This window comes from Tasmannia lanceolata, unplaced genomic scaffold, assembly GCF_043159265.1.
Source record: "Tasmannia lanceolata isolate RefF3 unplaced genomic scaffold, GAP_Taslan_0.1 ptg000023l, whole genome shotgun sequence".
NCBI lineage: Eukaryota > Viridiplantae > Streptophyta > Magnoliopsida > Canellales > Winteraceae > Tasmannia > Tasmannia lanceolata.
The window spans coordinates 11,242,950-11,262,823 of record NW_027518700.1 but is presented as its reverse complement, the minus strand read 5'-3'; the positions used below and the strand labels follow the sequence as shown (position 1 = coordinate 11,262,823).

General features: G+C 37.3%; 1 protein-coding gene across 2 annotated transcripts in view; it reads left to right on the top strand.

Moving 5' to 3' along the window:
* Nucleotides 1-19,874, top strand: part of LOC143856096 (calcium-transporting ATPase 5, plasma membrane-type-like) — a 40,243-nt gene that overhangs the window by 11,599 nt on the left and 8,770 nt on the right. For both annotated transcript variants that reach the window (XM_077366152.1, XM_077366151.1), the window contains exons 7-23: nucleotides 178-247; nucleotides 2,876-2,946; nucleotides 3,041-3,124; nucleotides 3,217-3,294; nucleotides 3,407-3,478; nucleotides 11,406-11,489; nucleotides 11,568-11,650; nucleotides 11,741-11,849; nucleotides 12,195-12,250; nucleotides 12,346-12,388; nucleotides 12,472-12,555; nucleotides 13,843-13,980; nucleotides 15,342-15,407; nucleotides 15,491-15,589; nucleotides 15,698-15,808; nucleotides 15,895-16,065; nucleotides 19,376-19,435. In XM_077366152.1, the coding sequence (XP_077222267.1) occupies nucleotides 178-247; nucleotides 2,876-2,946; nucleotides 3,041-3,124; nucleotides 3,217-3,294; nucleotides 3,407-3,478; nucleotides 11,406-11,489; nucleotides 11,568-11,650; nucleotides 11,741-11,849; nucleotides 12,195-12,250; nucleotides 12,346-12,388; nucleotides 12,472-12,555; nucleotides 13,843-13,980; nucleotides 15,342-15,407; nucleotides 15,491-15,589; nucleotides 15,698-15,808; nucleotides 15,895-16,065; nucleotides 19,376-19,435 (1,479 nt within the window). The remainder of the gene's footprint in view (nucleotides 1-177; nucleotides 248-2,875; nucleotides 2,947-3,040; nucleotides 3,125-3,216; nucleotides 3,295-3,406; nucleotides 3,479-11,405; nucleotides 11,490-11,567; nucleotides 11,651-11,740; nucleotides 11,850-12,194; nucleotides 12,251-12,345; nucleotides 12,389-12,471; nucleotides 12,556-13,842; nucleotides 13,981-15,341; nucleotides 15,408-15,490; nucleotides 15,590-15,697; nucleotides 15,809-15,894; nucleotides 16,066-19,375; nucleotides 19,436-19,874) is intronic.

Sequence of the window (19,874 nt, the reverse complement as noted above, 5' to 3'; positions counted from 1 at the left end):
TAACAATACTTGTTACTATGATCTGATGTATTCTGATCTCCTTTTGGTCTATTCGTTTGCATGGTTACATAAGGCTTATTGTTTTGGATCTTCTCCATGATGCTACTTGGCATTGTATCTCCTATGTTAGAGGTTATAACTGAAGTGTTGAGTCTCTCATTCCAAATTTTGATATAGGGAATCAAAGAAGGATGGTATGATGGCGGGAGCATTGCTTTTGCTGTTATTCTTGTTATAGTTGTAACAGGTATGGAACTTAAGGATAAGGATAGCCCTCGGAATAGTTTGATATGCAATGCTGTCCTTTTGCTTTTATGGTTAAATACTTAATTATTTGCTTTTATATGTCTAGAACAACAGGACAGGCATCTTTATTTGCATTGATTTTCAAGTTTGTGCAATTGTATCCTATTGAATACTACCGAAACAATTTTTTATTGCATTACTCTCTGAGCGTACCTATAATCATAGTTTTAAATTTCGGATTTCCCAAATTTCGGAAATTTCGGAAATTTCGAGAAATTCAATTTTTTTTTTAAATTTAATATTATTATGAAATTTCGGATGAAATTTCCAAAATGATTTGAAATGATTATTTAATTATTTTTTACTAGATTTCGGACGAAATCGACATTTAAATCCATGCCTATAATTGTGATGTGTAGGATGAGAGTACTTTTCTAGTCACTTACTAATATCTTAAGGGTCCGTTTGGATGCGAAGAAGATTTTGATTTGGAATTCTCACATTTGCAGCCCTTTTTGCAATGACATTTGGATCCGATCAAATCCTTGAATTTCCAAATCAGCAACTGACAGTGAAAAAAATCAGATTTCCAAATAAGCTGTGGAAATAAGAAATTCGAAATCCACATATCTGGCTGTTTCCGTCACCCTCTTGGCTCCTCATTCTCTCCAATGCAGCAGGAATTACCCCCTTCCTCTCTCTCCCCCTCAACATGAGCTGGCAGATCTATTCATTTTGTACTGAAAACTCAATTTCAAATCCAAATACAAAATCTGAGGTATCCAAACTGGCCCTAAAATTTTTGACTGGTACAATAAATGCATTCTAAAGATTAGATGAAAAGACAAATTGATGTAGGACCGTAAAGAGAAATTGAGGAAAGGGGAGAGAAATAGACGAAAGGGGATAGAATTAGAAGAATAGGGGAAGAAGAGACGAAAATAACCTGAAGAAGAGACAAATTTAGGGAGAAGTAGAAGAAGAAGAGAAGAATAGACGAATTTAGGGAGAGGAGAAGAAATCATAAGAGGGAAGAAGAAAACTAGAATTAGAGGGAGAATAATCTTTATTCAATAATCATCAAAAGTTACAAAATAAGCTGTAAAGAGGCCTATATATAGGCAAATAACAACTCAAAAGATAGAAACCTACTAAGATAAGAATTCCTAAAAATAACATGGAAAATAAAATCCTAGAAACTATTAACATGGAAATAAAAATACTAGGAACTAAATAATGCAAAAATAAATCCTAATATCTGTATCACCAATGCCTCCAGACATCTTATATTGGTTATGGAAGTTGATCATCTTTCATTGGCTGAGGAGATTGTACTACTAGTAACAATTGTTGTGCATGGATTATTGTTTGGGAATTAATGCTTGTTCTGCACCCTGGATTAGTTATTATTAATTTTTTTGAATGATATTTAGTATTATACCTAACATGCAACTCCAAACGCCTGACTTCAAATTATTATTTGATGGTGCAAGTCACTCTGCTTTTTTTGTGGCCATGTTGAAGTTTAGCCATGTTTTCAATTTTTTGACCAATCTCTGTAATTAGGGCATTTGAGTTTCAATTATGTGGGGTTGATTGTCAAATACTTCATTTATTATTTAAAATAGTAAACAACACATTTTACGTAGAGGAACTGTAACTTTTGTGGTTTAATTTGCGGTCTTGAAAGTACAATACTGATTAAATTATGCTTCTATCGCCTATCTGTATACATTTGAAAAATTGAATTATGCAAATACTACTCTCGTGGCAATTTCATGTTTGCCTAGGTTATTATATATTCACTGCTACATTGTGTAGGGTTCCCATTCTCTTGATCGTATTGAAATTCTTACTTCTTACTGGTAATACCTCAATTCACATCGTCATTACCTAAAAGCCACTTGATAAGAATCCAAGACGGCCCTTGAAGGTCTACTAGAGAAGACCCAACTCCAATGCCTCAATTCTCATTTGGCATGAGATTGATGGAGAAAGGCCTACATGGGGATTCCCTAGCTAAAAAGGATGCATTTCTCTTTCTTTTTGTTTTAAAGGTAGTTTGATCCTTTATTTTTAAATCTCTTATGTTGTAAGAGGGGCCCACTTATAATTAAAAGTTCACATAAATTATTGATGTAAGGAGGGCCCATCTTTCACTTGTGGTGGATTTCCTGGTTCAAGAGGGTGTTCTTGACAGTTGTCAATGTCCATCTATTTTTTAGTTTTCTATAGAATCCTTTTTGCCTTTTGTTTTTTTTGTACCTCATCCCTTTCTTAGTTTCTCTTCATTGCTCATCATATATTTTTCATTTATTTTCTTTCTTTTTACTAAATTCTTCATCACTATCTTTCAAAAATAAAAAAAATGTTTAAAATGTTTGATACTTGGGCTACTTATGTTATTTAGTACTATAAAGATCCTGTAATGGGGAGAATAACATCGGGAAGGATATCGTAGCTAATGTCACCATGCGGTGAAGACCATCTTACACTCGTCTGATGTTTTTTCTTCAATCTTCATGATAGGTTTTATGCATGTGAAAGGAATAATGGACAGTGGGCTGTTTTGAAAATCAAACTTTTTAGATTTCATATGCTAATTATCGTTACTATTTTTTTCCTCTAGCTATCAGTGATTACAGACAATCACTTCAATTTCAAAACTTAAATGAGGAGAAATGGAATATTCGAATGGAGGTGTGTGCTATAACTTGCATATGGTTTCCCTGTTTTTTCTTGATAGCTTACTAATTTGATCCATCTAAGTACATATGATGTATCTGATGCGCAGGTTATTAGAGGTGGAAGAAGAATTGATATTTCAATATTCGACATTGTTGTTGGTGATGTAGTACCTCTCAAAATTGGTGATCAAGTAGGTGAACATTAAGTATTCTGGATTGTTTTAATTGAATATTTTTGTTTCGGAACTAAAATTTTGTTGGCTATGTGGAAACTTTTGTCTAGGTCCCTGCCGATGGTATTTTAATTGCTGGCCACTCACTTGCAATTGATGAATCTAGTATGACCGGCGAGAGCAAGATAGTAAGCTCTTTTTACTTTCGTTGCTAATTTCTGCCATTTCATAAATAATGCAAGGAATTCTTAATACAATATTATCATTAAAAAAAATTCTTAATACAATATTCTATTGTAGGTCCACAAGGATCATAAGGCACCATTTCTGATGTCTGGATGCAAGGTGGCTGATGGCTATGGTACTATGTTGGTAAGCATTATTGCAATATTTTACTCTTTCAGAAAATTTTCACGAACTTCGATACTCTCATTATGTGTCTCTTCTGACATTTCTAACTGATAGCTGTACTTTCTTGGTGCATGGGTTATATTTCCATTCATTCGTTCAAGTGGGCATTTTGATACCTACCCAAAAAGAGGGCATTTTGTTGGGGATTTGTGTGTTGTCCTTAGGTTCATCTTAATCTTGCACTTATGATACCTGCATACCTATTTAGGCATATCTTGTGTCTCATCTCGGCGTGTATATTATGTCTGCATACGTATCCTTATCCTACTTTCCAAAAGCATTGAGTCATATTTCCGCTCTCATACATGTGCTTGCATATATATATATATATATATATATACCATAGCTTATCATGTATATCTGTATTTGTTCCCAAAATTTTTAATAATTTTTTTAGTTTTTAAGATTAAAATCTCGGGTTGGGTCGGGTTGAACTCGGGTTGGGTCAGGTTCGGGTTGGCATAAAGGGCTGCTCGGGTCGGGTCGGGTCAAACCTAGTCGGGTTGGAACTCGGGTCGGGTCGGGTTCGGGTTGAGTAAATGGTTACTCAGGTTGGGTTCGGGTTGGCCTCAACCCGAACCCGACCCGCCCGAGTTGCACCCCTACTTCTTGTTCTGCTCGCTGTGGATGCATCAATGGAATCAAATCTTACTTTGTTGGAATATTTTCAGAAACTATCTACATTATAATCTTGCTAGCTCATTATAACTAACCAATTGATTAAGATATTGAGATCATTGTGAAGGAAAGGAATCACACATTTCATTCGTCTCTTAAGTAGACAGAGTTAACTAGGCAATTAATTAAGATATTGTGATCAATTTGAAGGAAAGGAACCAGAGGCTATAAAAAGCGGTCCAGCTCACTTTGTGGTTCTCAATTTTCAGTGAATTTCATTTGAATATGACGAAAGGGGATCTTGTGGAAGAAGCTCCTTCAAGCTTGGGAAGATTTCATCAAGCTACAATCGTCCAATAAAGAGAGGTTTTTGAGTTGGATTCTAAACTCTTCTCTCTTTTCTTTTGATCGAAAGGGAATTTCCTGATTGTATTCTAATTGAGAAACAGGAGGTACCTTAGAGGGATATCTTTCGCTATCTTGGTTCAATTCTACATAAGGAAGGAGAGATTGAAGAGGATGTTAACCATAGAATAAGAGCAGGTTGGTTGAAGTGAAAGCTTGCCTCAGGAGTCCTGTGCGACCGTAAAATCCCAACCAAGTTGAAGGGGAAAGTTTCATAAGACAGCTGTGAGGCCAGCCATTCTGTACGGCTCAGAATGTTGGGCCACCAAGAAGCAGCACGTGCATAAGATGAGTGTAGCGGAGATGCAAATGCTTAGATGATTGTGTGTAGGGCTGCAACTCGGGTCGGGCGGGTCGGGTTTTGGAGAACCCAACCCTACCCGAGAAATATCTCGGGTCGGGTCGGGTCGGGTTTTTTTTCGGAAAACCCACGATTCCCAAATCCGGCCCTACCCATGATAAATCTCAGGTCGGTTCGGGTTTTTTCACGTTGACGCAATTTTTTAAGGAAAATTCTTGTTTGGCAAGGCAACTCAACTCATAGAAGTAGAAATTACACTCACACTACACTTGAATCAAACAATGATGTAATTACACTCACATTACACTTGAATCAAACAATGCTGTAATCAAACAATGTTGTAATTACAATCAAACAACGCTGAATCAAACACTTGAATCAACTCAACTCATAGAAGCAGAAATTACACTCACATACAATAACAGTGGGTGCGTGGGTTTTCACTTTTAACTTTTAACTAACAATAGAAAAAAATGTACATACTATAACTTATGTAACTCGGGTCGGGTCGGGTCGGGCCCCTTCAAACCCGGCTCGACCCGAGATTCATGCGGGCTTTTGAATGCTCAACCCGGCTCGACCCGAAACCCATGAAACCTGAACCCAACCCACGCTATTTTCGGGTCGGGTCGATGCGGGTCGGGTAAAACCCGGCTCGTGTTGCAGCCCTAGTTGTGTGGCCACACAAGGTTAGATAGAATTAAAAATGAAGACATTCATAAAAAGGTGGGGGTGGCACCAATTGAGGAGAAGATGAGAGAGCACCGCTTAATATGGTTTGGACATATCCAACGTAGGCCTTTGGATGCTCCGGTGAGAAGAGGCGACTTGTGCAAAATTGATGGAGTAAAAAGAGGTAGGGCAGACCGAAAACAACTTGGGTAGAAACAATTGAGGAAAGACTTGATAGCTAGGAACATAACAGAGAACATGACTTTGGATACGATAGAAATGAAGAAAATGATCCACGTAGAAGAACCCAACTAGAACCAGGATTAGAGCCGGGTAGATTCCTTTTACCTTCATGAATTTTTTTATAAAGGATTCATTTAGCCGATCCCAACTAGTTTGGGACAAAGGCTTTGGTGAGTTGAGTTGCGTATTCTAGCTGAGAAACAGATCTGTGAAAGCTCATCTGTTAATGAGATCACTGTGCTGCTTGTACTAATTTTCTCCCTGCATTTGAAGCTGCTCTGCTCATGTATTGATTTTCTTGAACGGCACTGGGTTCTAAGGAAAATCCCTTGTTATTAATATCTAGGTAAGCTGATTCTTCTATTACATGTTGATTTCAAAGATTATATGAAGTTAGACGACAATTGTGTTGGAATTTGCTGGTTCAAGACCAAATTCTTTAGATCTGAGCCTTTAGTTGTATTCTGAAGCTTATACAACTGAGAACTCATTTCCTTATTCTTGGAGCTTCATTTTGTTCTCACGTAAGGTTCTGATCTCTTGATTCCTCACATTGAATTTAGAAAACTTATAGTGGTTGTAGATCTGAAAAACCAGAGACTCGATTCCATCATTTGAGCACAAGAACAAGTTCATTGGTTTGGTCAAAGTGTTTATCGATATACAAGCAAAGCAGTTGTGACACGTTTTATTCTTTTGAATATAAGCTGGATCCATTTTCAATTGAACCTGTCTATAGATTTCCCATTTCAACTCAACACAAATATTCAGATAAATCCTCCTTATTAGAACTAGCTTTGCATGCTTGTTGCTTGACAAATTGCATATGAAAGCCTTTCTAATTTAGCATCCCTTGGAATTTGATACAGTCACAATCATTTCATTTCTTGAATATCTTAGAAGAAAACATTTCTACTAATGGTTTCATTGGGTGGATCTCTAGTTCCTTCCTAAGGAAAGCGAATGTTTGAACCGTTGATCAGTAACAAATCTATTTGGAGGCCGTGTGCAAGCCAATTGACAGATACAAAGGATTTTAGTACAGAGACAAAGCCTTTGCTTGTTGGAGTAACGGATTTTCAAAGCCTTTGCTTTTACTATCCACAAAATCTCTTAGTCTCGTCACTTCCATTTTTTGTTACCATATTCCGACGGAATATCCTTCCTCAACACTCTTCAGTCTATCATTCCTCTGATACTACTGTTAGTTTCGTTGTAACTTATTATAGTCACATAATTCGGCAATGTAAAAAAATAGAGAGAGTTGATATTCATAAAAAAGATTTAGCAACATATTTCCTACCCAAAAGAAATAACAGCTAGACAAAATAAAATACACCAATCAGAAATCCACATTCCTACTTCATAATATTGTAAAACCCAAAAAGTTTAGCTAGACAAGTATATGACAAAAGATATTTCATTGGCACATCAAAAAGCAATCGTTTAGTGAATTGGTTGTTGAGCATGCCAAATATCATTCTTCATTTATTTTTTCAAAAATGTTTACTAACTGGAGGTTGTAGTGCTTCATGGATGAGATTGGCCTGATCACTGACCATTCTGAGCTTCTTTATATGCACTTTCATATTCATCATATCCAATTCCTTTCACTGATCCTCCCACTCTTTGAGCTTTGAATCCTCGATCAAATTCAACCCTTGTTTAATCTGACTCTCATCCAAACGTGACATATCCATAATATTAATGAGACGTACGTAGAGATACTCTCGAGGCATCATGGCCATGGTAGGACTGCTCTTGCTCCGTGTAGACACAACCTTTTTTGGCCTAAGACGAAGTGTAATATTTCCAGAATTGCATTCTCGAGAAACATTACCTTGGCCATTATCATCTTTCTCGGCCCCCCATATAATTTTCCATAGCTTAGAAACCTTTTGATCATGGCACGTTGCAAAGATTGGGTCTTGCCCCTTATTTGCAGCTCTCAACATCTCGTACTTGGTTTTGGTCTTGCGAATTTTATCGTATAACTTCCTCTAGGTAAATTCAAATGGAATATATTTCTTGATGAATTGATAAAAAGGCTCAATGTTACCTGATGATGATTTAAGCCTTTGTCTGTGAATTTGATAATGCCTTCCAAGATGACAACCTCATTCTCATAGCTCAAAAAACGTTTAGACTTCTCAACTTTGGACTTCCTCATAGCCATTGAGGAAGTGGTCAGCGGGAGGAGAGGTCGAGCGTGGGGGGGAGGGGGGTGGAGAGGGAGGAGGGGGAGGGGGGGGGGAGGAAGTCCAGAGCTGTGAAGTCTAAAGCTGTGAAGTCTAACATTTTGGAGCTATGAGAATGAGATTGTCATATTGGAAAGCATTATCAAATTCACGGACAAAGGCTTAAATCATCCATTGTCAGGTAATATTGAGCCTTTCTATCAATTCATCAAGAAATCTATTTCATTTGTATTTACCCAGAAGAAGTTATATGATAAGATTCGCAAGACCAAAACCAAGTACTAGATGTTGAGAGCTGCAAATAAGGGTGAAGACCCAATCTTTGCAACTTGCCATGATCAAAAGGTTTCTAAGCTATGGAAAATTATATGGGGGACCGAGAAAGATGATAATGGCCAAGGTAATGTTTCTCGGGAGTGCAATTCAGGAAATATTGCACCTCGTCTTAGGCCAAAAAAGGTTGTGTCTACACCGAGCAAGAGTAGTCCTGCCATGGCCATGATGCCTCAAGAGTATCTCTACTTTCGTCTCATTAATATTATGGATATATCACGTTTGAATGAGAGTCAAATTAAACAAGGGTTGAATTTGATCGAGGATTCAAAGCTCAAAGAGTGGGAGGATCAATGGAAGGAATTGGATATGATGAATATGAAAGTGTATACAAAGAAGCTCAAATTGGTCAGCGATCCGTCCAATCTCATCTATGAAGCACTAAAACCTCCAATTAGTAAACTTCTTTGAAAAAAAATGAAGAATGATATTTGGCATGCCCAACAACCCATTAAGTAAATGGTTGCTTTTTGATGTGGTAATGAAAGATCTTTTGTCGTACTTGTCTAGCTAAATCTTTTGGGTTTTACATTATTATGAAGTAGGAATGTAGATTTCTAATTGGTGTATTTTATTTTGTCTTGCTGTAGCTTCTTTTGGATAGGAAACATGTGGCTAAATCCTTTTTTATGAATATCAACTCCCTCTATTCCTTAGCATTACCGAATTATATGACTAAAATAAGTTACAAAGAAACTAATAGTAGTATCAGAGGACTGATAAACTGAAGGGTATTCCATCGGAATATGGTAACAAGGAATGGAAGTGTGACGGCTCCAAGAGATTTTGTGGATAATAAAAGCAAAGGCTTTGAAAATCTATTACTCGAACAAGCAAAGGGTTTGTCTCTGTACTAAAATCCTTTGTGTCAGTCAATTGGCTTGCACACGGCCTCCAAACAGATTTGTTATTGATCAACTGTCCAAACATTCGCTTTCCTTATGAAGCAACTAGAGATCCACCCAATGAATCCACTTGTAGAAATGTTTTCTTCTAAGGTATTCAAGAAATGAAATGATTGTGACTGTATCAAATTCCAAGGGATGTTGAATTAAAATGCTTTAATATGCAATTAGCAAACAACAAGCATGCAAAGCTAGTTCAAATAAGGAGGATTATCTGAATATTTGTGTTGAGTTGAAATGGTAAATCTATAGACATGTTCAATTGAAAATGGATCTAGCTTATATTCAAAAGAATAAAACGTGTCACAACTGCTTTGCTTGTAGATCGCTAAACACTTTGACCAAACCAATGATCTTGTCCTTGTGCTCAAATGATGGAATTGAGTATCTGGTTTTTCATATCTACAGCCACTACAAGTTTTCTAAATTCAATGTGAGAAATCAAGAGATCAGAACCTAAAGTGAGAACGAAATGAAGCTCCAAGAATAAGGAAATGAGTTCTCAGTTGTGTAAGCTTCAGAATACAACTAAAAGCTCAGATCTAAAGAATTTGGTCTTGAACCAGCAAATTCCACCACAATTCTCGTCTAACTTCATACAATCTTTGAAATCAACATGTAATAGAAGAATCAGCTTACCTAGATATTAATAACAAGGGGTTTTCCTTAGAACCCAGTTAGGGGTGCAACTTGGGCGGGCTCAACCCGAACCCGACGGGTTCAACCCGGAAAAAAGTTGGGTTGGGTTGAGTTTGGGTAGGGTTCGGGTTCGGGTTCCTCAACCCGGGTTTAGTTTGGACCGGGTTCGGGTTGAGGGCTTGGGCAACCCGACCCGAGTCAACCGACATTTTTAATAATTTTTAAAATTTTTTAAGCTTAAAATCTCGGGTTGGGTTGGGTTGAAGTCGGGTTGGGTCGAGTTCGGGTTGGCAAAAAGGGTTCCTCGGGTCGGGTCGGGTTGAACCTCGTCGGGTTGGAACTCGGGTCGGGTCGGGTCGGGTTCGGGTTGAGCAAATGGTTGGTCGGGTCGGGTTCGGGTTGGCCTCAACCCGACCCAACCCGACCGAGTTGCACCCTTAAACCCAGTGCCGTTCAAGAAAATCAATATATAAGCAAAGCAGCTTCAGATGCAGGGTGAAAATGAGCACAAGAACACAGTGATCTCATTAACAGATGAGTTTTCACAGATCCATTTCTCAGCTAGAATACACTTAGAAAATTCCCTTTTGATCAAAAGAAAAGAGAGAAGAGTTTAGAATCCAACTCAAAGACCTCTCTTTATTGGACGACTGTAGCTTGATGAAATCTTCTCAAGCTTGAAGAAGCTTCTTCCACAAGATCCCCTTTTGTCAGATTCAAATGAAATTCACTGAAAATTGAGAACTATAAGGTGAGCAGGACCGCTTTTTATAGCCTCCATTACATTCGATTTTTCAATGAAAAAATGAAAACACGAAAGACATTTACTCTCAGGTATTGTGCACATGCACTTATTTCAACTCCCAATGACTAGTTAAAAACCGGAGGATCTTTATCACACTGTCATGATCTCCCTCATGCGATTGATGGGTCATAAGAGGTATTATATGATTCTTGGTTCAACACTTTGTGGTGCCAACATTGTCTCGGTGAATATGTTTGGACTGTAAGCACAGATCCCATGGGTTGAGGTATCTTGAAGTTTCTTGAAGAGATATGTGACATTACCCTTTTCAATGCAAGAAGAGAGATAGGTCCAACTATTGCAAAGAGGAATGTAATATGGTTTCCAATTGTAACTTTGCAAGAAGATACTTAGAATAGAGGAAGTGGGACTTGGGTTTGGCCATCGGCAGTCAGCAACAAGGGTGTAAGAGGTGGTGGTCATGGACGGGATGAGGTGATGAATATAGTTGGTGTGGATGTGGGGGTTGGGCTTGGTGGCAGAGGTGCAGGCCGTGCGGCACAGCAAGGCCACGACAAGACGAGAGAGACTGAATCTGTGGTGGCCAATTTCAGTAACACATCTTAATAATAGAGTGTTTTGTTGATGCTTAGTTCAGTGATATTATATTCCAGATATTGTGGTTACAAAACATTTATTTGGGGTGATTTCTGCTCAGTCATTTAAAGATGTTTATTAGCTATTGTCTTCCTATCTAATGTATGTTATGATGAAGGTCTATCATGCTTATTAGGTATTGTCTTCCAAATCTAATGAAAATTATATCCAGGTAACTGGTGTTGGAACAAATACTGAGTGGGGATTATTGATGGCCAGTATTTCAGAGGATAATGGTGAAGAAACTCCCTTGCAGGTTTGTTTTTCTATTACATGTTGTTTTCTGTTCCTATCTTGCTCTGTAGCCTATTTATGGATGTGTTTGTGAAAATAGGTACGCTTAAATGGTGTTGCAACTTTCATTGGCATGGTCGGACTCCTTGTAGCTCTGTTCGTTCTTGCTGTCCTTTTGGCCAGGTAATTAAAGAGCTAACAATTTGTATTATTGTCAGGCATTCTATTTAATATATCTTTTTATCAATTTCTAGTCCACTTCAAATTTCTCAGATACTTCACTGGGCATACAAAGAACACGGATGGAACTGTTCAATTTAAAGGAGGGAAGACAAGTCTTAGTACTGCAGTAAATGGATTTATTAAGATTTTGACTATTGCGGTATGTAGTCTGTTGTAAGCACGGATTTAAATTTTGGTTTCAGTTTTGGTTTCGGCCTTGGCCTGGGCCAAAAGCGAAATTTTGGAAAATTTTATTATTTTGAAAATTTGGAAAAATACTATATTTTTGAAAAAAACATTTCAATTTCTTGAAATTTCTGAAATTTGGGAAAAATCCAAAATTTCGGTTTCAGGGGATTTCAGTTTTGGCACCAACCAAAATCCGAAATTTTGAGCCAAAATTTCGGTATTTTGGCCGAAATTTAAAACAATGGTTGTAAGAGATACATTTTATGTGAATGTCTTTGTGAAAAGATGCCGAATAAACCATGTACTTGTGATTTAGGTTACTATTGTGGTTGTTGCGGTGCCTGAAGGGCTTCCTTTGGCAGTGACCTTGACGTAAGCACGCGTTTCTATTTTTATATTTCTATTGAATTAATTGTGTGATAAACTCAATTTAACTTTCTTGTTGCTGTAATTGATTCTATGTACAGGCTTGCATACTCTATGAAGAAGATGATGGCAGACAAGGCCCTGGCACGTATTTTCTGAAATTTACATTCATGGATGCTTACATTAACATTTTTAATGAGTTTATCTGTGGTTGGGAGTTTGTACAGGTTCGAAGGCTTTCAGCTTGTGAAACTATGGGCTCTGCGACTACCATATGTAGTGACAAAACTGGAACACTAACCTTGAATCAGGTATCTTTAGCCGTTTCACGGTCATATATTTTGCTTCTTCTTCACATTTGGAACTATGAATTGACCACTAAGGATATGTTTGGATGTGCAGAAAATTTTTTCCCTGGAAAAATCTAGTGAATTTTTTTCCTAGAATTTTTTTTCCTACTGTTTGGTTCATATCCTTCAATTTCTTGGAATTTTAAATTCTACAGTTTGGTTGATGTTGTCGACATTTTCATAAAAATTATTTAGAGGAATGATAAAGTGAAGGACTGAAGGGTGCCCTTGCAAGAACCAAACGGTAAGGTCGCCCCATTAGATCCACTTCACTCGCAGCGATCGGGGCAACTCTCTCACAAAAATGATCAAAATAGCTCTATCTTAAAGAAAATGGTAAAATAACCCGAACTCATGAAAGATGACCATAATACCCTATCTAATGAAAATAAGCAAAATATCCTCATCTTCTATTTACCTTATTTACCCCTACCTCATAGGGATTAGTTAGGGGTATTTGGTCATTATCTATGAGATAGGGATAGTTTGGTCATTATCTATGAGATAGGGATAGTTTGGTTATTTTCTATGAGATAGGGTATTTTGGTCATTTTTCATGAGTTGGGGTTATTTTAGTCAATTTTCCATGCTACATAGTATATACCTATCGCATAGAAAATGAGCAACCCTAATACCTATTCGGTATGGCTAAAAAAGAGATGAGTGTATTTTGGTCATTTTTTACGAGATAGTGGTATTTTGGTCATTTTTTGAATGGGTATTTTAATCAATTTTCCATGAGATAAGGGTATTTTGGTCATTTTATAAGATAGGGACATTTAGTTATTTTCTAGGAGGTGGATTTTTTGGTAATTTTCTATTAAAAAGGAGTTCTTTGGTCATTTTTTGATGAGATAGGGGTATTTTGGTCATTTGCTTCGAGATGGGGTTGTTTTGGTCATTTAATACTGAAATAGGGGTATTATAGGGTATTTTATTTTCTTGGGAAAGAAAATAACTTGTATGATTTGAGAAAATGTTAAACCCAAGAATAAAAAATATCTAGTCAACGTTAACGGATCAATGGAGAAATCATTTTCTAGGGCAAGTTTTTTCCAAGAAAATAGAATCCATGCATCCAAACATGCCCGAAGAGTTGGCATTTTTTTTTTTCTGACTTTCTGGAACTTTTAATTACTTATGTTCTGGTGTGGAATTAATTTCAATTTTTTTCTGCATTTTGCTGATTGCATTAGAGGTCCATACAATCTCCATTTTAACAGTTATGGTTTCACTTTGTTGTTCCAGATGACTGTTGTAAAGGCATATGTTTGTGGAAACCAATTTAACCCACTGGATGATTCTCAAGTTATACCTTCTCATGCACACACTCTATTAATTGAGGGCATTTCTCAGAATACGACTGGCAGTGTTTTTATGCCTGAGGTACACCTATTTTTGTTTTCTTGAGATTTATATGTTGGTTTGGTTTATTCATATGAGCGAGATGAAACACTTAGTACTGCAGATCAGTTGGTTTCACCGGTATAAATGTCACTTGGTTCACCGGTATAATTGTAGTTTGAATGCGTGTATAATTCTCTCTCTCTCTCTCTCTCTCTCTCTCTCTCTATATATATATATATATATATATATTGAGGAAAGGGTTCCTCCGCTCGAGTGTAGAAATAGGGGTGGGCCACATTTGGGAGGGGGGGATCCAAAGCATTCATTTGATGGGCCCTTTCATGGATAGGGTGTCCACCAAAAATCAGCTCCATTGGATCACCATAGGGTGTCCATTTGTGGGGCCAAAAATGGGCAGATTTGTGGACAAACAGTATCTGTCCATTTTTGGCCCCACAAATGGACACCCTAAGATGGTCCAATGGAGCCTGTCAAATGAATGCTTAGGATCACCTCCCCAATGTGGCCCCACGCCCCTTTCCAGCACTCGAGCGCAGGTAAGCTATCTGCGCTCGAGCGCAGGAACCCTTTTCTCATAGATATATATATATATATATATATATATATATATATATATATATATATATATATATATATATGCGAGATGATATTTTCACCCCCCCCTTCAGTACGCATGCACCCCACTTATAACGTGATTTGAAGTCAAAAAGCGTTAAAGTTGCCCACTGTTCACGTTATAAGCGGGGGCGCATGCGTACTGCTGGGGGGGGGGGTGAAAATATCATCTCCCTTTATATATATATATATATATATATATATAAAGAGAGAGAATAGAGTTCCTAAGGTGTCACCTCATGTAGCTTATATGAGGTGGCGCTCACAAAACATGAGGGGCCCACATTTTTGGGGTGATCCAAACCACTCATTTGAAAGGCCCTTAGATGGATATGGTGCCTACAAAAAATCAGGTCCATAGGATCATCCTAACCCTTCCATTTATGGAGGTTAAAAATAGGCAAATTTATGGAGGTTTAAACCCATCCATTTCAACCTCCACAAATGGAAGGGTTAGGATGATCCTATGAAGTTCATTTTTTGGGCACACCCTATCTATGTGAGGGCCTATCAAATGAATGCTTTGGACCATCCAAACAAAGTAGGCCCCTTATGTTTTTAAGCGCCACCTCATATAAGCTATATGAGGTGACACCTTAGGAACTCTATTCTCATATATATATATATATATATATATATATATATATATATATATATATATATATATATATATATATATATATATATATATATATATATATATATATATACGTGCATATGTATATGTATTATATCAAGTTTGTTCAGTTATTCACTTTTTACAGGGTGGTGGAGCTGTTGAAGTTACGGGCTCACCAACTGAGAAAGCTATCCTTTCTTGGGGGGTCAAGGTACATTAGCGTGGCCATTCTTGTTGCAAACTCCTCCTTTTCCTATCTAGAGCTGATTTGGGTTTTTGACATCCCTTCGATAGCTAGGGATGGATTTTGGCGATGCAAGGTCAAGGGCTTCAATTCTTCATGTCTTCCCTTTCAACTCAGAAAAAAAGCGTGGTGGTGTCGCATTGCTATTGGTATTGGTTTCAATAGCTCTTACAATTTGTTCATTCAAATCTCTAAGATTTTTCCTTTTAGTCGTATTTCTACCACTAGTTCTGTGACATCTCTCCTTATAATTGCAGGGTGAATCTGAAGTTCACATACATTGGAAAGGGGCTGCTGAAATAGTCCTAACCTCATGTACAAGCTGGCTCGACCTGGATGGTTCAGTGCAACCGATGGACTCAGTAAAGGTCAAAATCCTTTTTTTTTTATTTTTTGCTGAATTCCATGTAAAAGCAACGATCACCTATTTATTGAATTATTTAAATAATTGCAGGTTGCTGAATTTAAGAAGAATATTGAAGATATGGCCACAGATAGCTTGCGCTGTGTTGCCTTCGCATACAGATTATATGAAATGGAGAGTATCCCAAAAGATGAAGAAGAATTATCACAGTGGGCATTACCAGAGGATGACCTAGTTTTTCTCGCAATTGTGGGTATAAAGGTATACAGCGACATGCCATATTGTTATGATGATTTGGATGATTATTTAAGATGATTATTTAAGTTCCATTATATATATATATATATAATGGAACTTATAAGGGATTTGCTAGGGACCATGGCAGAAGGCATTTCACGGACCGGCTGTTGCATGAGAGAGCATCCACCTCAGATGAATTAAATGAATAAGACAAAAACTGTTGAAAAGTGAGCATATGTGGCTGCTCTCCCATGCAACAGCCAGTCTGCGAAATGCCTTCTGCGATGGCCTGTATCAAGTCGTGATGATAGAATTATTTCTTGATTGTGTTCCCTGATTTGTGAGTATACATGGACTGGGGTCAACAATTGATAAGTAATATCAAATATCCAACATAATAATGGTACCATTAAATGGTTTTGGGGTCAACAACTGCTTTATTTACCATTGGCATGCTAAATACTGCTTTCATTCTTCCTCAATCTCCTCACAGCAAATTACCCTTCACATCAAAGATTTTGGAAACCAGCCAATCGAGATTGGGTTTCTGTAATATAAATTATATAATTTAAGGAAGCAACCAATTATCTCTTTCTGGTCTCCCCTTTTTCTCCCACATTCTGTTTACTAATCTTGAGACATTGAATGTGGTTTCTTCATTTTTTAGCTCACTACCTATGAAAGTGGCCATGTTTCTAGTCCCCTTCTTCAATCCTATTGGCTCTTTGACTTTGTACTTATCCTTCTCAATCCTTACTAGCTTAGATTCTTTCTTTTATTTCTTCTTCAAACAATTCCATTTCTTCCTCTTACTTTATAAAGGAAATTGATCTTCAATTCTTCGCAATTGATTCTTTTTTGTTTTGATGTTTCTAAATGACTTTTCAGCTTGGACCAAAATTGGAAGTCCCTCAACATTGAATTCACTCCTCCACTATGTTACTTTCTTTCTGAAGCTCGAAACTTCCAACCACGAGATTTTGAATTCCACGACTCCACTAAAATGGCCAATTCTTAGATATTATATGGATACAATGAATCTATCCAATCTACAAAGAACTAGTGTCATCCGTTTGTTTGACCATGTGAGACCACCACCACTAACTATTATTCTTGGCCCATGTGATACGTCACCATGCTATGCATGGGTGTCAAATAATGGATCCATCCCCATCAAAACATGAGGTGTGAAATGGTGGGCTCCACCCGATACATGGGTTTGAGCGGATGGGACCCACCTTGTCAAACATGGTGTAAAATGGTGGGCCCCACCCTATACATGGATTTGGGTGAAGGTGGAGGGCCAACTCATGGTTTTAAAATCGTGGGCTCCACCATAATACTTGGGTTTGGGTAGAGATGGTAGTCCCTACCATATCAAGGTGTATGATGGTATGCCCCACACATGGTATGCATGAGTATAAAATGATGGTCCTCATCTTAATAAAACATTTAGGGAAGTGATATATTCGCCCCCTTTTCTTCCATGGGCCAGCCGTCTCTAGTTTATTTATGACTGCTCTTTTTACACTATGATGGGGTGGCTCGGGGAAGAAAAAGTGGCGAATATATCATGTCCCAACATGTATTGTAAAATGATGGGCCCCACCCATGCCATGCTTAGAAAAAAAATTCCAGTAAAATGTTTTTAGGGGGAAAATTTGTCCAATAAAGTTTTTTCTTGGAAAGAAACATGGTTAGTATATATTATAGATGGGAGGTCCACTAGTTCATTCACTTGGATAGTTAGAGAATCTTTTCATATTCATCATTGTCCAAGTGCAAACTGGGCAAAAGGAATTCTCTTGAAATCTCCTCCTACACACCAAGATAAGCTCCATGTAGCTTTAACTCTATTTAGCTTTTTCATAGCCTTCTCCTTACTCTGGGAGCTTTAACTCCATTTAGCTTTTTCGTAGCCTTCTCCTTACTCTAGGATAGGACCATTTGGCCACAAACTCCTGTGAGAGTCCATTGGAATCCATCAACCATTTGGTATGTGAAGAATGGAAACTGAGAAGTTACTGAAAAACATTTTTTTTGCTGTCCATGCACTTTGTATTCCAAGTTAGAATATTTCCTCATGTTGCCCCAACAGATGGAAGAGGTAGCCCGGCTTTGGTCTTTTTATTTTGCCCATATGTTTTTTGAAATGATTTATTTTCCCCATATTAGAGATGATTATTTTTCTCATTAAATTTAGTTTCTAATTTTGGCATCTAACTTCCTCCCATGAATAAGGTCCTCTAATGCTTTTTTTTTCTCTTTCACAGCCCCACATTCTTTGATATTCCATCCCACTTTCTTCCTTGGTCACTTATTTTTTCCCTCTGCCCCTTTACAGCTTTCTTTTCCAGTTGGCTTTCTTCTTGACATAATTTGCCTCTTGAGTTTGGATACTTCATTTCTGTTTTCCTCCAACCTTTGCTTCTTTTTGTTTGTCCATTTGTTGCTCCAAGGATGAGTGCTACCTCTTCTTGCTTGTGGATCTGACCTAGCATTTCTCTAGGTTAGGCTTCATTTTCAGAGTAACTTATCCCATACTTGGCCCATCCTAATTGCAGTCTGTAATTCCTTGTGAAAGCTTGATTCCTGGCCTTCCTCCGATACAAAATAGACAGAGCTTTTGCATCAGCCTAACTAATTGCCTTGTAATTTCTTGTAACATATATGGTAATCAAACAACTCGTTGGAACTCGAAAATAGCTCTGATGCAAAATTCAGTTGCAGAAAAACTCTAAAACAATCTTTGCAATCCCCTCTAAGCAAGTGCTAGAAGGAGGGTTCTATTAATGTTGCTGTTCCTGATAAGAAAACACAGAGGAAGCTAAATCATTTAACTCAAATTCATAAAAAAAAACTGAGAAAAAGATATCTTTGAATTTTACATATATAGACCGCTTTGTAATTATACTCTTTAATGAACTAAAACAACTTTGCCACTTCAATACAAATTTAACGTAACTTTCTATTCAAGAATTAATCTTCCAATTGAAAATTAGAATCCTTGGATGCTTCAAACACTCTCACCTATTTTCAAAATAGGAAATCTTTTCACAAAAAAATGGGACTTTCAATTCTTCTTTCTACTGTTCTTGCCGCCCTTCTTTGATGGTGCTCCTTGGCGCAGTGGCTGATTTGTGCTACACAAATAACATTGTGTTATTCAAGGATCTAGAATTTGGCAAGCTTTTCTTTTATTTTTCTACAACAACCATCTGGCATCGGTTTGCGTTTTAGTATCATCTTTCTTTATTTTTCATTTTATTTCTTAAGATTTTTAGTGCTTATCCTATTAATTCCTTCGCTAAATGAACATATCATGGTGTAGGATCCTTGCCGACCAGGTGTCAAAAATGCTGTACAACTGTGCACAAGTGCTGGTGTTAAGGTATAGTTTTGCAGCCTTTAATGAGTAAGCAACATACATGTTTGTTTGTGGCAACATTTTTCAGTGTTGGACTGTAGGGTGATGATTTTTTTTTGTAATGTCCATTTCTATAATATTTTTTCTTACGAAGAATCTAAAGATTGACTTCTCAATAGTTCTACTCATCATCTTGAAGGACCCTTTTCTGAATAATATATTTCTGATCTGCGTTGTAGATTCCTATCAAGAAGTATAAAACACTTATTTGGAAATGTGACGTGTCTATCAATTGTGTGGATACAATATTTTGTGCACATATTATTTTTGTGGATCTTTGTTTCTTTGCTTATTGCTTCAGAGAGGCAGGGAATTATATTCCATTATATTTTATGTACTTTATTACTCAATTTCTATGTCACAAATATCGTTCTCGGGAATTTCTCGGCAAGGGAAAATCTCG